General features: G+C 56.7%; 1 protein-coding gene across 1 annotated transcript; it reads left to right on the forward strand.

The window, feature by feature from the left end:
• The first annotated feature begins 1,278 nt into the window (after positions 1–1,278).
• On the forward strand, positions 1,279–17,004 carry PDK2 (pyruvate dehydrogenase kinase 2). The gene is made up of 11 exons (XM_001917680.6): positions 1,279–1,537; positions 3,419–3,560; positions 10,219–10,290; positions 10,748–10,932; positions 11,490–11,579; positions 11,781–11,858; positions 14,017–14,093; positions 14,186–14,284; positions 14,465–14,572; positions 15,230–15,343; positions 15,948–17,004. The coding sequence occupies exons 1-11, from the start codon at positions 1,420–1,422 to the stop codon at positions 16,086–16,088; spliced, it is 1,224 nt and encodes a 407-aa protein (XP_001917715.3). The 5' UTR covers positions 1,279–1,419; the 3' UTR covers positions 16,089–17,004.
• Positions 17,005–18,292: the final 1,288 nt, after the last annotated feature.

Below are 18,292 nucleotides of genomic sequence, written 5' to 3' on the forward strand. Positions count from 1 at the left end.
ACTAATGAGTTCAAATTTGCAACTGAGAATGATCCCTGAGTCTCAGTTCCCTCATGTATAAAATGGGGATAATAATAGCACAATAGAGCTGTCTGGAGAAGTAAATGACATAATGCATGCAAACAGGGCTTGGCACATAGGTTAATATTCATTCAGCCAAGAGTCCCTTCCATCGTGAAGCCTTGCACAGGCTCTGTGTTGGCCATAATCACATTCTGTTAGAACTATTTATTTACTTATGTAGCTATCTCCCAAACTGATAAATGAAATGATCGAGGGGAAAGACCGTGTCTTAATCCTATATATATTCCCTGTTCCCAGCGCAAAACTTGGCACATATTAGGCACTTGGTAAGTGCCAGCCAAGGACCCGACAGCAAAGAGCCAAAACATCAAAGGGGCGAGTCAGAGGACCGGACGTACCTTGTTTGACCACAAGAGGGCGCGCTACGTTCCTACAGGAGAGCCGGGGCTGCTGGGGACCGGCGGGCTCGGCGCCCAGGACAAATCACCTTTTAGAACCTTTCTCTAAGGAAGCCCAGGGCGGAGAAGGTTGCTTTCTCAGGTCCAATGAGCTAGAGAATAATAAAATAAAAGTGTTTTGAAAACTGCACTCGTAGGACGGATGGTAGCGGCGGCCTCCAGCGCCATAAGTCGTTAGTTAGGGTTTTGACTCAGTGTTTGTCAACTGGAAAAGCAAAGTGCCGCCTTTTCCTGAGCGGCTTGGATCCTCGTGAAAGTGGGTGGGCTGCACGTCTCTATGAGGGATTAGCACAGGCTTGCATCTTGATCCCGAAGTTTGCAAGCATTCACAGTCCGAGTCACTATCATCCGGCCTGGGAACCCACCCGACGCCCTGAGCGAGAGCAGGGAGGGATTGTGACAGGTGAAACAGGCCCCTTTGGGAGAAGGAGATTCGTGGAAGGCTCCCCGGCCAGATTCGGGGACCGCAAGTGAAGGAGACTCGGGGAGGAGCGCGGAGAGCAAGGAGTGGGAGAGGCAGAGGCCTAACGGGCCTCCGGGGAGGGAGGGGTTAACCCGGGCTCAGCCCCAGGAGGCGGGGGCGGAGCGACGGCTGGGAGGCGGGCTCTCGGCGCGGCCTCTCGCAAACAACAGGCCGCCGGGGCAAACAAGGGGTTAAGGGGGCGGGCCCGAGGGAAGCCACGTGCCGGGGCGAGGCGCTATTGGCTCTCCCGGAGTTGTTTGTGAGCGGCCATTGGCGACGTTGGGGCGGCGCGACGAGCCGATTGGCCGGGGCCGGGGAGGGCCGTCGGGGCCGGGGAGGGGAGGAGGCGGCCGGACCGCGTCGCTGGGCCGGGCTGGGCCGGGCCGAGCCGAGCGGCAGCGCTACCCGCGTGGGGACCGGAGCCGGAGCCGGAGCCGGAGCCGGAGCCCGAGCCCGAGCCCGGCCGCCGCCGCCATGCGCTGGGTCCGCGCGCTGCTGAAGAATGCGTCCCTGGCAGGGGCGCCCAAGTACATCGAGCACTTCAGCAAGTTCTCCCCGTCCCCGCTGTCCATGAAGCAGTTTCTGGACTTCGGTACGGCGCGGGCGGGAGGCGGCTGGCCGTGGGGCCCGCGGGGGGCTGGGTGGGGTGAATGAGGGGTCTCTTAAGGAAGGATTAACGCGGAGGAGGAGAGGCCCTGAGTGACAGGGCAGGGGGGCTTGGAGGGTCCAGGCAGGAACGGGTTAACGGGAGGCAGGGCCGGCAGGGCCTGAAAGGGTTAAGGTACCCCGGTTGGAGAGACTGTCACTGGGCTGTGATGGGAAGTGGGGGCATTGAGAAGGAGGGGTCCAAGGTGTCTTCCTGAGCTTTGCCAGGGATCTTGGAGAATAAGGGGCAGGGAGGGACTAGGGTGTCTCCAGGCTTAAAAGGTTAATGGGGCTTGTTCTGGTACCTCTAAGAGTGTGGGACTGAGAGGAAACACGCGGAGGGGGCGGGGCGGGAGTCGGGGGGGGGGGGGAGGGCGGGGGGGTGGTGGATGCTGGTGGGAGAGTTACAGTTGGGTTGGGAGGTGCAGCCTCCTGGAAGGAGACCTGATCTGGGCACCAAGGAGTCAGTTGGGGGAGGGGGCTCTTTCAGAACATACCAAAAGGAGAGAGGCCCCTGACCAGTGTATGGCCACCCACTGAAGGAGCTGGCCCCCAGCTGTCTCAGTGGACAAGGACACTTGAAGATCAAATCTGCTCCGGCCTGGCCGCCTGTACCCTGCTGGGCAGGGTCTGGGGCACCATGAGGTGGAGTCAGGTGGCTTGTACCCACCCTTGGCTGCCCCTGGGTTCCTGGGCCAGGATCACCCACCACTGGCGTTGTGGGGGTGGCTCTAGAGCAGGAGCAAGGCTGTGCCAGCGTGGTGACTGAGACAGGCATTGTGTGGGCCGTGTCTGTCCCCACGATATTTCCATGGTGCCAGCTGGGGATTAGGAGGGGATGTGCAGGTCTCTCTAGAGTAGAGGAGACAGTGGCTGGCTCAGGTTACAGCTGCGTCACTGATGGGAAGGGGCGGGGAGGTGGCAGTCAGGACACAGGGCCGCGTTCCAGGACTCGTTTCCCTGCCCCCTGCCCTGTTTGAGCTGCCTCCATGTAGGAAAGCCTCCTGGGCCCACTCCCAGCCACCAGCAGATGTCCAGTCCAGACTGGACCCCCATTACAGAAATGTCGGAACCGGGTGGGACTCACAGTAGAGTTTGGTCCACTTGCAGTACAGTGGGGGAAACTGAGACATGATGGGGACATGCCCTGAGTGGCAGCGTTGGAAGCAGAACCTGGCCTAGAAGCTAGGTCTCCTGACTCTGGGCCATGGCCTTGTTCAGTCCTCCACTTCCTCTTCATGTGAAGCCAGACCAGGGACCGAGGTATTTGTGTTCCCATCCTTGGGCCCTGTTTGCCTCACAAGTGGGCATTAATGCAGGGGTGACCCTACAGTGGGCATCAAGACTGGGCTGGGTGAAGAGGGCCTGGGCCAGAGCTGACGCTGGGACCCTGTAACTGTGGTGGTCCAGGCATAGCTCCCCTCAGCCAGAGCCCAGCCTCAGGAAGGGATGGACTCCCCAGGCTCCTCCTCCCACCTGCATCAACCTCCCCAGAGGGAGTGTCTCCTAGGAGGGAAAGAAAGAGAAGTGAGGTAACTTAGGCCAGAGGCAGCTCCATGTGGGCCTGGGAGTCGCCCTGTCCCCTGTGGTTGAAGCCAGGCAGGGTTCAGCTGTCAGCTGGGGATGGGGAGAGGATGCAGCCTCTCAGAGGGTTGGGCGGGGAGTGGTCGGAGCACTGCAGGGCGTTAGGACAGTTGACTTGCTCTGTACCCCTGGTCCCTTCTCTGAGCCCTCAGGAAATGAAGGATTTAGTTGAGCTGCCCCCTGAGATATCCTCTGGCTCTGATGGTTTGCGGCTCTGTGGGCTCACCTCTCTCTCGCCCACCAGGGTCCAGCAATGCCTGTGAGAAAACCTCATTCACCTTCCTCAGGCAGGAGCTGCCTGTGCGCCTGGCCAACATCATGAAGGAGATCAACCTGCTTCCCGACCGAGTGCTCAGCACCCCCTCGGTGCAGCTGGTACAGAGCTGGTGAGCAGGGGCTAGGTCCCCACACCTCTCCCTCCATTGCCAGATGCCTCTGGGCTCAGACATGGAGTCCCCATGCTCCCAGCAGCCTTGAGGGAGGCGAGGACAGAGGGGAAGCACAGGGACTCCGAGAGGCCAGGGAGCTGACAAAGTCAAGAGGAATGCTAGGCCAGAGCAGGGACTAAGACCAAGCTCCTAGCCTCCATGTCTGGGGGACAGCCCTACACTTACCACCTTCCTTTCTCTGGAAACCCAGGATCCACCCAGGAAATTGTTTTCTTAGCCAAAACCCCAAAAGAGACTAATGTCAGCATTCGCCACCAGCCCTGGTCCTGAAAACCCTTCCCCTGTTGGGTACTGTTTACCTGGGGCGAGTTTGTGGGAAACAGAGAGACAGGAAGAAAGAAATCTTCAAATTATATAATCCAAGCTACAAGTCAGACTGTTTTGGGTGTTGGAAAACATTCAAATAGACACAAGGATGGCACAGTCCCCACCCCAAAGTGGAGGGGCAGAGACCAAAAGTTTACCAAAAATGCAGAGCAGCAGTAGCGGAGGGAAAGGCTCAAAGTTCACTGAAGACCTCTGACCCCGGTTAAGTAACTGGATGACGTTAGCCCGTGGCCGGGCACAGGAAGAATAAACAAGAGTTTACTCTGTAACTGGGCACATAAATGGCTAATCGTGGTCTGTCTTCAGTGGCACCTGTGCGGAAATCTTTGCCAGTTCTTTAGCTGTGGTAGGTATGGCTGTGGTTTCCTGTCTGGTTCACGAGCTGCATCCACACCTGCTTTTGGCCCAGTGCCACGCTAGGTGCAGGAAAAAAGCAGCTGCTCCGGGGAGCCTGTGATCTCGTGGGGAGAATGGAAGAGGGTGAACTGAGTGCTACAAAGATAGTGGGAGGACTAGTGAGCTGCTGAAGTTTCCTTTTACTTACAGTAAGAACCAAAATATTATTTCAAAGTAACATTGCTTGGGGTTTTGTCCCCTAGTTGCAGAAGTATAACATGCTCACTTCTGTGTTTGGGAAACACGGGAAAGCGGATAGAAGAGAATACTGACCACTACCCTCCCCCCAGAACCAAACGCTGTTAAGGGTTTATTGGTGCCCTTCCAGCATTTTTTCTATGCATGGATATGCATATGCATGACTTATTCTAATTAAACGAGACATGGGAAGGAAAGTGTTTCACACACAAGGCCAGACACATAGCTGGTGCACAACGAGTGTGTATTGCATCAGAAAGTTGTGGGGAAGTTGCAGTGGACACATAAAGGAGGTGACGTGTCCCTTGGCCTTACAGGGTGCCTGTGTGAACCTGAACCTAGAAAGAAGGGAAGGGCATTCCAAACCAAAGGAACTACTTGTGCCAAGATGTGGAGGCAGGTGAGGGCCCGGCTGGGGTGTCCGAGAACTGAGTTTGTGGATATAGTGCTGTTAGTGCAAGCTGTGAAGGTGAGAGGGGGCACGGAGGGCAGAGCCTAATTTCATGTAGCCCAACCAGATCACCCCTTGCTGGGCCCTGTCCCTCAGAGGTCCAGGACCTCTAAGCCAACCAGCAGTTCCTACCATGGGGCGCTGTGGAAGTCATGAGGGGGAGACAGAAGGTGCCATCTGTTCTCCCCACACCTCCTCTGGCTCTCTCCGGCTGATTGACCTGGCTGCCTCTCCAGCTGGTTCCTGACTCCAGGACAGGGCTTCCCAGGCCCCTCCCTGCACATTGTGTTCCTAAGAGAGCCAGGGGATGTGGGGAGGGCTGGCAGGGAGCTGCTGAACTGTCGTGACGCCCCCAGGCGTCCCAAGAGCCCCTCCGGAAGATAAGTTACTCATGTGGGAGCTTGCCCTGACTTAGTCTTCCCTCAAAGCTTGTAAGCAATGTCAAGCAACAACAGAAGGGTGTGAAGTTAGGCAGGAGAGAACATTTCCCAGTGCATGATTCAGCTTAAAGGAGAGCTGGCCAAGGGGTTGCCAGAGCGTCCTGACACGCTGAAGGGACAGCCTGCTGAGATCGTTTCCACAGAGTGGGCATCGGCTGCAGCAGGAGGGACGGAGGTCTGAAGGCAGGAAGGACTTCCTGACAGGGACGAGGTGGCCACCTGTGAAAGAGTGCAGACCTCCTTCTCCGGGAGAATGCCCCTGCCGGCTTGGATGATGGAGGCGGTGGAGGAGGGCAGGGTTTTACAAGAGGATGGGGACGACCTACCAGGGAGCCTGGCAGGAGAGCCACTAGCCTCAGAGTCTGATGAGTAAGGAGCAAAACCTCCCCTTTGGAAAACGGAGAAGTCCTGAACAGATGCTGTTAGTAGCGGTGGTCATGGTTAATGTGTGGTAATAGCTAATGGGGTTTCTACTCACCTGGGGAGAGGTTCTAGGCAAGAGTCACAGTTGGCAATTGGAGAGTCACTGGTTCTAAATAAAGCTGATGCATTATTTCCATTGGACAGAGTTGGTGGGGCCAGACTCTGTTTTGGAAGTGGCTGGAAGGACTTGGAAAGCCCTGGGTGTGGCATCAGCATACTTGACTTTGAGGCTTGGCTTCACTGCTTGCTAGACAGTTGATCCTTAGCCATCCCTATGGTCTCTCTGAGTCTCAGCCTCCTCTGCTGTACAATGGGAAGCCATTCTGTTTCTAGGTGGCACGTGCCCCTGATAGCTGTGAAATTGTGTGGAACTCTGTAAGCACAAGCGATGTGCCTACGCTTCTGGGCAGCAGCACCTCCAGGCCAAAGGTGATGTGGTTGTGGCCGAGGTTCGCTTTGACACCGTATCCCAATAGTGATGACAATGACGGAGCAGACAGACTTGAAGGGGCTGCTGTGTATCAGGCATTGTTCTCAGTGTGCCCGCATATTAACTCATTTCGCCTTCAGCATGACCTTACGAAGCAGGCCTCGTTACCATCCCCATTTTATAGATGAAGAAACTGACGTTTGGAGAGGTTAAGGAACTTATCTGAGGTCACTCAGGAAGTCAGTGGGAGAGCCAGGCTTCCAGCCCAGGCTGTGTGATCTGCAGGCTGCATTCTTGGAGGGAAAGGAAAGTGCTGGGACAGTGGCCTGGCATCAAAGAGTTCGCATCTCCCAGTGCAGGTCAGTGGGAAAGTGGGATGCACCCTACAGAAATCTGACAGCTGCTGTTGCTGGAGCACAGATGGGGTAACCTCGACTCCTCTCAACAGAGAAAGAGCCTGACGGAGGGTGTAGAGTCGGTGGGATGTGCTTCCAGAAAGCTGGGGGTTGAGTGAGAGTTGCAGAGTAGAATCAAATGACAGCAAGTCCCTCCTGTCACTAAACAGAGTCTTTGCGGGGGTTATAGGGAAGGGGGTGGGAGGTAGGATGGCTGACCCCTTCTCATGAACCTCCCTTGCTGGTCAGCAAGGTGTGTGGACTCCCCCAGCCTGTGGGCCCCCCACCCCCGCAGGAGCCAGTCCTCACCCTGTGAAGAGTGACCACCACCAGGGCAATGGCTCCAGGCACCCAGGGCCTGCTCCACGCCAGGCACAGGCTGGGGCTTTAGCCCAATGCACCCATTCACTCCCTCAGCCACCCCTGCAGGATCGGAGTAGAGACTTGACCTGCATCCTCTCTTCTAACCTGCACCACAGCCCCGCAGAATGCCCACTGCTGTGAGCCCATTTTACAGACGAGGACCTCAGTGGCTCAGGGGCCTCTTTAGGGCACAGCCAGCAATGGGACCTGAGTCTGCCTGGCTCAGGGCTCTTGGCCACCACCCCTCCACAGAGTGGCCTCCAGACTCAGGACACGTCTCTCATCTCTCCCCTTCTCACGTGCCATCACCTTGTTCACACCCCTTGTCTCCAGCGGCTGTCACACTGATGCACACGCCCACAGGCGCACAGACTTACACACACTCCCCACTTGCTCAGCACTCCCTCCTGCTCCCTCACAAGCCTGCACCCCCTCCCCTGTCACCCTCACACTCATTCCAACACACACACATCAGCTGCCTCTCCCCACATTCCACCCCTCCTGCCTCCCAAATCCACAGCTCTGGACTGGCTAGAAGGCCCCAGAAGGCCGGGTTTGGGACCACCACCTTACCCTGGGCCAGGGGCAGGAAGCTCGAGATCTCACCAAGGGAGTCTTGGGCCGCCTTGCTTACTGCTGTGGTCGGTAGGCCCAGGCCATCCCTCGGGTGTCATGTTGGGCCCCCGCTGCCTGTCTAAGGCTAGTTCTTTCTCTGGCCCTGGAAGGAGTGGGCCGCCCAGGAGCCAGCATCACTCCATCCCTGTTGTCTCTCCTTTAGGACCAAGATCTGGCCCAGGGTGAGAGCTGGTGTGCCAGGCCTCTGGGGGCTTCAGGCCAGGTCTGGGTCCTCTGGGAAGAGTCCTCCCTGTCTTCCCCTCTCCCTTCCGAGAGTGTGCCCAGACCGCTCCCCTGAAGGAGTGGCTCTGCAAGGGAGGCAGGCAGGGATTCCAACCCTGCCTCACGGGCCAGGAGCCCAAGGCCTGGGGCGGGCAGCTCTCCCATGCCTGTGCTGCCAGGCGCTGTCTCTTGTCAGTCCATCCTGGTGCCCTTTGCTCTGCTTCATTGGCCACGTGCCCAGGCCCCGTTTCTGCCCTCTAGGGTTCGTTAGGCAGCCACAGAGGGCGATGCCAGCAGCTAGAGCACTCACCATACCCCCGGGTGCTGGTATTCTGGCCGTGCCCCACTCCTGGCCAAGCACGGGCCAAGCCTGTCAGGGCCTCCCAGCTCTGCCCTGCTCCCTCCCTGCTTGCCCCTCGGGTCTTGGGAGGGAGTTCGAGGGCCCCTACTCTCCAGCTGGTCTCCTCCTTTTCCTCTCTCTACCTACCTCCTCGCCCCCCGTCCCCTCTCCCTCCAAGAATCGTGTGAGCATGAAGCTGTATCATGGGCATGGATAGGGGACAAGGGGTTTGGAGTCCCACAGGCCTGCGAGAGAGAACCCCTGCTCTGCACGTTAACTTCCTCGTCTGTAAAACTGGTCTAGCGGTAGTGCCCACCCCACAGGGTAATCGTGGAGGTTAAAGTCAGGGAGGAGGTTAGCACAGAGCAGAGCCCTGGCACAAGGCTGGTACCCAGTAAATGCTGGCTGTTAACACCATCAACATCAGGAGCGTCACTGTTAGGACCAGTGTAGACGGTGAGCAGCTGGCCTTGTGGTATAGACTTGGAATCAGACAGACCTGGGTTAGAATCCCAGCACCACTGCTTACTGTGTAGCCCAGGGTATGTCACCTGCCCTCTCTGAGCTGGTTCCCTTGTCTGCAAAAGGGTAAAATACTGTGTGCTCACCCAGGCTGCTGGGAGAGGGCAGACCCTGTGTAGCCTCAGCACAGGCGGCACTGACGGTCACTGCGTAAGTGCTGGCTGTTATCAGACTCCAGGGAGACTGAGGGGAGGCCTTAGAAGCGCCGCTCTGGTTGTCTGCTGGGGCTGCAGGGATGGGGAGGCAGAGGGGCAGAGCTGATCTCTCCTGCTGTCTCCCCCAACCCCCCATCAGTGATGACGCCACCTCCTGCGGGCGCTGTGCTGGGCCTGGGTGGGGAAGGCAGGCCGGGAGCACCAGGGCTGGGACGGCCCCATTCCTTCCATCCAAATATGGTGTGATCCAGAGCCTACAGCAGTACAACCAGGAGGAGGCTGTCAAGTGCTCCCCGGGGGCTCAGAGGATGCTCTCAGCTGCTGTCTATGTTGAGCCACTATTCATAACAAAAGCAAGCGTCTGGAGAGTGCTCACTGTGTGCCAGGCACTGTCCTAACTGTCACATTAATCCTCACCAAAACACAGTAATAGCAGTAGGTGCAAAAGCCCCCCCATTTTCCTGATAAGGAAACTCAGGTCCAGAGAGGTTCCACAGCTTAGCCAGGGCCACCCAGCTTGAAGTGGAGAAGCCAAGACTGGGAGTCGGCAGAGCCGGCTCCCGAGGCAGCTCTCACCCTCTTCTCTACTGTCTTAAGCCAGAGGAGGAAGATCGGCAGTCGGCAGGTGAAGGGGGGAGGGCGTTCGGGGCAGAGGGCACCTCAGGACTGGTGGGCTGAGCGACTGGAGCAGCCCCAGCCTGTACAGCGGCCGCGCTGGAGACTCCAGTCTTACATTATAGCGCTTCCCAGCTGTGGGCTGCTTCAGGCCTCAGCTGAGGGGCCTGTGCAGTAGGGCTAATTCCTCACCCAGGAATGCTCCTGCTGTGATGGGGCCTGTTCTAGAGCTCCTCAGGGCCCTCAGCAGCCCCTCCTTCCGCCAGAGACAGGGCTGGGCATGCCCACCCCACCCCCCCGGGGCCTTTGCACCCACCACTGAAAATCCAGTTCCTTAGGTAGATCACCCAGTCCTGGTGTCCAGCCCGGAACCGCCCAGCCCAGAGTCGGGGGTGTGAGGCTGTCATCTCCAAGCCCCTTCCGAGACTACTATTCTTGCATTCCAAAGCAAAGGTGTTCTAAGGGGACCAACAAATTAGAGATTTTCTTGCATAACTTGCTGTGTTGTCAGGGCAACTCAACATACAGATGAAATGGAGTGAGAGAAATTGTGCTACAGCTTGTCGACCGGTGCAGCTCTGTGTGGTGCCCACAGTGGGGGCAGAACAAGAATGAGGGCAGCCGAGTTGAGTGGAAAGGGGGCCTGGCCTGGCGCCGCCTGGAGCTGAGGCGATGTCCCCCCACCCCCACCCCTTGTACACAGGTATGTCCAGAGTCTCCTGGACATCATGGAGTTCCTGGACAAGGACCCCGAGGACCATCGTACCCTGAGCCAGTGAGTAAAGGCCCTGGTTGGGGGCAGGAGGGCAGGTGCAAGCAAGGGGCACCCTGGGTCATAGCCCCCAGGGCAGAAATGCCAGTAGGCTGGAAGAAATGACCCCTGCCCTCAGGGATATCCAGTCTGAGGGAGGAAACAGACTCTGCTTCAGGGAGCCTAAGTCTGGTGGGAAAGGCACAGCCGCCATTCTCAGGGAGGCCCCTGTCCTCAGTGCGCCCTGAGTCTAATGGGGGGAGCCAGGCCCCATCCCTGGGGAGCTCCCAGGCCGCTAGGCAGCAGTGGGAGATTCAGCGTGGTCTTCGGGAGGAGTAGGGAGGGCGCTGTGTGTCCATCATCAGGTTGGGAAGGGGTGAGTGGGTGAAGACACGTGGAGAGGAGGTCAGAAGCGGGGAGAGTCTGAGGGTGTCCCCAGGACTGGGACTGGGTGGGGGCCAACATCTGCCCCTCCTCACAGGTTCGCTGAAGCCCTAGTCACCATCCGGAACCGCCACAATGACGTGGTGCCCACCATGGCGCAGGGCGTGCTAGAGTACAAGGACACCTACGGCGATGACCCTGTCTCCAACCAGAACATCCAGTACTTCCTGGACCGCTTCTACCTCAGCCGCATCTCCATCCGCATGCTCATCAACCAGCACAGTGAGCCAGGGCCATGAGGGGTGGTGTAGGGGGATCAAGGGCAACGCTGAAATGTGTTGTTTTAAATGTCTACAGAATGCCAAATTATGTCACCTTTTTAAAAAGTGTTCAGTGTAGTATTCATAAAACTCATTACGTTCGGAAACAGGTTGTTTAGAGTTTTTTATTCCAGGAGTATTCACTATGCTTGTTGAGAAATCATAGCCAATCGAAAATTAAATGAATTCCTCACACTCAAGTAATTTAAAACATGAGATGGTAAAAATTATGTTTAAACGGTATAGCAAAAGAGAAGGAATGAATGTGATGTGGGATGTGATGTGGGATGAGCCCTCTGAGAAGAAGAAAGCTTCAAGCCTGCAAAGGTCCAAAAGTGGCCTGAGCCAGGGATGGAGGGGTCAGGGGTCAGGTGTCAGGGGAGGGAGGGCACAAGGGTGGGGAGGGGGTGCAGTTTTAGGGCTAGAGGCAATCAATATGGAGGTAGAGAGCTGGAGAGCCCTGGGGAAGAGGTAGAGATGGGGCAGGCCAACAGCCCCCTCCTTCCCGTCCGCCTGCAGCCCTGATCTTTGACGGCAGCACCAACCCAGCCCACCCCAAACACATCGGCAGCATTGACCCCAACTGCAACGTCTCCGAGGTGGTGAAAGGTAAGCATCCCCACGGTGCCTGGCCTATAGAGGGACCCCGTGACCCCTCCAAGCTTCCCTGGCCAGAAGGTGACCCATTCCCCAGTGGGTGGGGGCCACATCCCCATGGATTTAATGTTGGTGATGGCCAGTGTCGGTGCCAAGAGCACTGCCTGCTGGGTGGGCCACCCGATTCCCTGAATGGCCCCTCTGTTCCCTCAGATGCCTATGACATGGCCAAGCTCCTGTGTGACAAGTATTACATGGCCTCACCTGACCTGGAGATCCAGGAGATCAATGGTGAGTGAGCGAGACTGTGTGGATGTGTGTGTATGTCTGTCTAAGGGCTGGGGATATGGGGAGAAAGACGAGATAGGGAATCAGGAAATGAACTGTTACCTGGATGGGGGAGAAGCAGAGTTATTGTATTGTTATTATTATTATTAATTTGATAAATATTTATTAAGCAGTAAATACAACAGGCAAGGTCCCCATTCCCATGGAGCTTACATTCTTGGTGCTGGGGAGGTTGGGGAATGGGGCCTTTAACCAATGAACAAATAAATATAAACAAGATAATTTCAGATCATGATGAGTGGCAGGAAGGAAATAAAATGTGGTAACGTGACAGTGATGGGGAAGAATGGTATATTAGATGGGATATCAGTTTGGCTGCCTTCCCAGAATCCAAATAACAGGGGCTTAATTAAGGGAGAGGTTTCCCTCTTTGCAGCCCCTGGGTGGAATGGTCAAAGCTGGCTACCCACCCTTACGTCTCAGTTCCAGCCTGGAGAAGGGGAAAGAAGATATGGAAGGCAGGGCTCAGCCGTAGAACACATCACTTCCCTAAGTCCTGGCCACCCCAGCTGCAAGGGAGGCTGGGAATTTAGTCTCTAGCTGGGCACCCATGTGTCCAGTTAAAACGTTAGGGGAGGGAGGTGTCCATGACCAAAAGAAGAAGGATGAATGGATACAAGAGAATGGGTACAGGGGTCCCACTTTGGATGGGGTAGTCAAGGACCAGAAAGAGCAGTGTGGCGGATGACAGGTTGGAGAGAGAGGCTGCGGCATCAGGGCCCATGGGCCGTGGACAGGAATTGGGATTTTGAATGCACTGGGAGCCACTGGAGGGTTTGAAGCACAGTAATGACAGAGTGCAACTTGCATTCTAAAGATAATTAGAGGTTGGAGGAGGCAGGAGAGGACACAGGAAGACCACTGGAGGTTACTGTAGGAATCCAGGCAAGGGGAAGGGAAGACAGCAGAGATGGAAAGAAGGGGGTGGGTTTGATAAATGTCTTGGAGGTAGGGATATAAAGGAAAGGAGGATCAGGGACCTGGGAGGTATCTCCATCCTTTCCCTCACCCACCTGCTCCTCAGCCAGCCCCAGCCTGTGTGCTAGAAATCCAAGATGTCTCATGCCTCTGTACCTGGTAGTCACCCTGCCCACATCCTAATTTTCCCTTAAGCCCAGTTTAAGTCCAGCTCCTCCGAAAAGCCTCCCCAGACCTCCTGGACAAGACAGTTAGGCCCCCGTCTGTCCCAGGTATACCTCTGTGTTGCACTGTTTGAATTACTTGGAGGCAGAGACCAAAGGGTGCAGACAGGCCACTTTGCTTCAGTGTCCCCAGAGTCAAGCCCGGGGCCTGGCACACAGCTCTGGGTACAACACCGAATGTGAAAGTCAGTTGTGTGTTTCTCTGTCTGGATTTGAATTTCTGCGAGAATTGGGCTAAATCTTGCTCATCTTTATGTTCCCCTGCCCAGCACCACTCCTGAGATTCGTTCATTCATTGATCCATTGTACATTTATTGAGCTTCTGCTACATGCAAAGCTCTGTGCCAGGCACTAGGAAAAGACACACAGTCCCTACCACCAAGAAAATCTCCAGGCTAGAGTGATTCTTGGGGAGCAGGATGCTGGTGTCAGAATCATCCGGGAAGCATCCCTCTCCCCTCCCCACTAGGTGAAAAGCTCTCCAGGGGATTCTGTATCCAGATGAATGCTAGTAGGCTGGATATAAGATGGATAGATACTATTTGAATGGATGAATGATGGATAGACAAGCAGTGGATGAATAGAACGGATGGGGTGGATATTGGAGAGATGTACTCTATGAATGAATGGATAGATGAGGATAGATGTTTGAAGAGATGCATAGTTGGATGGTTGAATGGACATTGGATGGATGGTAGAGGAATTAATGGATACAATGGGTAAATGGATGGATGGACAGACAGACATTTGTATAATTGGATTCTGTATGGATAGATAAGTGGTTGAATGGACACTGAATGAATGGATCAATGGATGAATGAATGCTGGATGAATGGATGAACAGATAGATGGACATAGATGGGTGTTGAATGCTGGGGGCTAGATGCTATGTGAATGAATGTTGAATGGTGATGAACTCTTGACAATTTCCTGATTGCTGGTCTTGACTTGCTTGGCAGCAACCAACTCCAAACAGCCAATTCACATGGTCTATGTCCCCTCCCACCTCTACCACATGCTTTTTGAACTCTTCAAGGTGAGGAGGCTGGGAGATGGTCCTTTATAGAGGGTGGGGGACGGTTAGGGCTAGGCTTCTCTCACTCATCTCTTACCTCTTTCCCTCCCCAGAATGCCATGCGAGCAACTGTGGAAAGCCACGAATCCAGCCTCACTCTCCCACCTATCAAGGTCATGGTGGCTTTGGGCGAGGAAGATCTGTCCATCAAAGTATATGACCCTTAACTTTGGGGGCCAGAGAGCAGTGGGGTGGAGACGTCCCTCCTGTCAGGAGATGGGCTTGGGAAAGACCCTGGGGATGGGGAAGACCATGGGTCAGGGGTGTCAAGGGGTGTGGGGGTGTGGAAAACTGAGGTCTGGAGAGCCCCTGACATGTCCCATCTCCCCCAGATGAGTGACCGAGGCGGGGGTGTCCCCTTGAGGAAGATTGAGCGACTCTTCAGCTACATGTATTCCACAGCACCCACCCCCCAGCTCGGCACTGGGGGAACCCCACTGGTGAGATGGCTTCACTCCAGTCCCCCTCCTACTTCCTGAAGGATGCCTGTCTGTCTTTTCCTCTCTTCTCATCAAGTTGTCACTCTTCCCCCTCTCTCGTTTCCTTGTCTCTCGTGGTCTCTCCGTTCTTGGGCGGCTGTGTGTGACATCAGTCACCTCTCCCTGGTCTGGGCCACCCTGCTCCTCTGGTCTCCCCCTAGCCTGCACCCAACCTACTTATCTGTGCCTGTCTGTCTGTCTGTCTGTCTGTCACCTTTTCTCAATTCTCCCTCCTCCCAAACTTACCTTTCTCCTTGCGTTGTTCAACCTGCTGACATCTCCCTGCCCATTCCCAGTGGAGTAGTCAGGGCTAAGTTTGGGAAATAGAGATTCTGAGGAGCCCAGTGACCTGTCCAGACCCCCTGGCCACCAGGGCCGAGCTCCTCTTCCTGCCCCGCTGACTGTCCGCCGCCCCTGTACCTGCTCAGCCTTCTTCCCTCATCCCACACCCCATCTTGCCTTGGCGCTCTCCCTATCTCACATCCTCTCCTCACCCCAGTTCTGGGAATCCCCCTGCACAACTCCAGCTCAGCACTCCACACTCAGCACATGGGTGCCTGCAGCTCCAGGAGGCCCAGCACCAGCCTCCTAGCACGCCCCCTTCCTGTCCCCTTGCAGGCTGGCTTCGGGTACGGGCTCCCCATTTCCCGTCTCTATGCCAAGTACTTCCAGGGGGACCTGCAGCTCTTCTCCATGGAGGGCTTTGGGACAGACGCTGTCATCTATCTCAAGGTGAGGCCCCTGCCTGCAGAGCCCGGCTGCGGGGTTTGCCGACAGGGCGGCAGGACTGGCCTGTTGTTAGGTTTCCTTTCCATCCCTCCAGTCCTTTCCTGATTCCAGACTCAGAGAATCAGAGCAAAGCTACAGTTTCCTACCCTCCAGACACTCCCAGCATGGCAGACAATGTCAGGGGGTCCGTGTCCATGATTAAGACCCCTGTTCTGGGGACCCCTGACTTGTTAGATCCAGAAGGAAGCAGGGAAACTACAGAGATCTTGTCCTTCAGCTCAGGGGGGTACTGAGGCCCAGAGTTAGTGACCTTGTTCAAGGTTACACAGCTTGGCTTCTCCCTCTCCCTCCCTGACCCTGTGAGTGAGCAGCCTTCTTAAGTGGGAGGAACGAGACGTGGAAAGGATGGACCCTTTCATGGGTCTTCCTGGGCCGGGGTTACTTGCCACAGCCAGCGTCTGGCACCTGGCTGGGCTGACTCAGACATGGGGTCAGAGGTGTGGGCCACAATTGGTGGCCACCACAGCCCACCTTGCAGCAAGGGTGGTCTGCTGAGGAGTGAGCAAGGTGCAGGGACGTGGGAGAGGCTGACCCTGCTGCTCTCCAGGCCCTGTCCACGGACTCGGTGGAGCGCCTGCCTGTCTACAACAAGTCAGCCTGGCGCCACTACCAGACCATCCAGGAGGCTGGCGACTGGTGTGTGCCCAGCACGGAGCCCAAGAACACGTCCACGTACCGTGTCAGCTAGGGGCCGCCCCACTCCTCTGCACCTGAGAGGATGGACTGCGGTCTCCAGGACCGGCCACCATGGTGACCCTCCCCAGCATCCCCAGGTTGGGGGAGGCTCTCCCTGATGACCAGCTTCTGTCTGTGAAAATCACTGCGGTGCCCAGTCTGTGGTGACCCCTAAGTGCCAATCTCTGTCTCATGGAGACCCCTAGGTGGTCTCCCTGGTGTCCAATCTCTGTGGGCGATGCCTGAGGATTGGGGGATGTCTCCACCCTGATGGGGTATCCCAGAGTTATGTCGCCTCTCTGAGACCAGGGCTGCCACTTTTCTGCCAGGGGTCCGAGATCTCCCTCACTGCCCTCCATAGTCCTGGCCTTCCAAGCGGATGTGTTCCTGCTTGCCTTAGTCCCAAGCCTGCACAGGCATCCTGGCCCTGGTCCGGGGTCAGTGTTAGGAAGGGGTCAGATGCCCCTACATCTAGGGTAGTGGGTGGGAAAGGGGATGCACCCTTGGACCCCTGGTTGGGGACCTGGTCTTGCAGCCTCTCCCTCCACTCAGAGCTTTAAGGTCAAGGTTGGGAGGGAGGGAGTTCTCACCAGGGGCTCACCCCTAAAGTGGAGGAACCTGGGAGAACCCAGAGGTTCAAAGCCCTGCAGGCGGCCCCAGCAATGTTTCTGCCACCTCCCCAGCCCTTCTCCGGCATGTCTTCACGTGCACACGCCCACACAGCCCGCCTGAGCTCCAGACCCCAGCTCCCACTGTGCCCAACATGTGTGCCAGGGTGGCTCTCCCTAGAATGCTCTGTGTACATAGCTAGTTTTGTAGCCCTGAATTCCCCCACCCTGCCCCTCAGCACACAGGGGGTTAAAGTTGTGTGCTCCTCTGAGTGGCTGTGATGGTGACAGTGACATCCACAGTAAAGAGATCGAATGAGACTGCGGCCTGGCTGCTTTCCTGGGGGGAAGGAGATCCACACGTGCAAGTGCATGCAGGCTGCAGTCCCTGTGACCAACGTATGACGCGCTCGGGACACCCACCCAGCTCAGGACACAGCCCAGTGTGTACCACGAGTACCCCACCCCATAAAGCCATCCATTCAGAACACCGGACAGTGCAGCACCTGGTGACAGCCATGTCACCCCACCACACTTGGGGTACAGCAGAGCCTCCTGACCCAGCCCAGCCCCCCACTGGGGCAGACAGAAAGGTCAATGGCACGTCATTAGTGTTTATTGAAGTAAACTGAGTACCGCCTCCCCCCTTCACATGCAGGTGGGCACCCATATAGCCCCTGATAGCTTCAAGGACCTGGGTGCCATCCAGCCTCCCCACCGGTACCCCCACCAGGGCCAGATGCTGCCAGTGCCCCCATACCTGTTTCCCTCTGAAGCCCCTCTCCCAGCCTATATAGCAAGAGAAGTAAAAGGCTGAATCCCAGGGAGACAGGGGCTTGGCTATACCAGGGTGGCCCTCAGGCCCCAGCGCTGGGCAGGAATGAGGGAAATCAGCGTGCGTAGGGTCCTGTCCACCACTCCAGGCAGATGGGGGTGTGTGGTGCTTCTAAGCAGAGACGCCCTGGCCCCATCGGTACCTCTGGCCAATGCTCCCAAAGCTGGACTAGCTGCTGGCCAGTGCCATACCCGAACACTCCCTGCCTACAGTGATAGATGCCGTCTCTCCATGGGCTCCACCCCACCAAGGGGGCTGGCCCCACCCCTCCTTGGGGCCCAGCAAACCAGAGCCTGCACTGTCTGCCAGTTCCAGAGCCCACTGAGGCACCAACGGGAACCAAGGCAGATGGGGGAGGGCCGATGAACCGTTCCAGTCTAGTAGCGTCCAGGGGACCTCCTAGATTTTGCCTCTCTGCCTGGCAGGGGTGGGGAGTCACCGGTTCAGTACCACCTAGGCATTGGCAGGGGATGTCCTCTGTCCGTACCAGTTCCCAAGCTTGCTCTATCCCCAAGAAGGCTCAGGTGCCCTCTGAGGGAGCAGCAGGAGGAGAAGGGGGCCCTGGGCTGGAGAGTGGGTCAACGGCCAGGCCTTGAATGGGCCCCAGGAGGGGCAGGCCTGTATGGATGTCATCTCACCATTGGGACTCACGGGATGGGAAGGAGAAAGGAGGAGGAGGTTTCCAGCCTCCCTCCCTTCTGAAGGATTGCGTGAGATAACCTGCTGCTCTCTCTGCTCTCCTGCTGAGTGCAGACTGGGAGTCTACCCTGAGTG

Source organism: Equus caballus, chromosome 11 (genome assembly GCF_041296265.1).
Source record: "Equus caballus isolate H_3958 breed thoroughbred chromosome 11, TB-T2T, whole genome shotgun sequence".
Classification (NCBI taxonomy): Eukaryota; Metazoa; Chordata; class Mammalia; order Perissodactyla; family Equidae; genus Equus; species Equus caballus.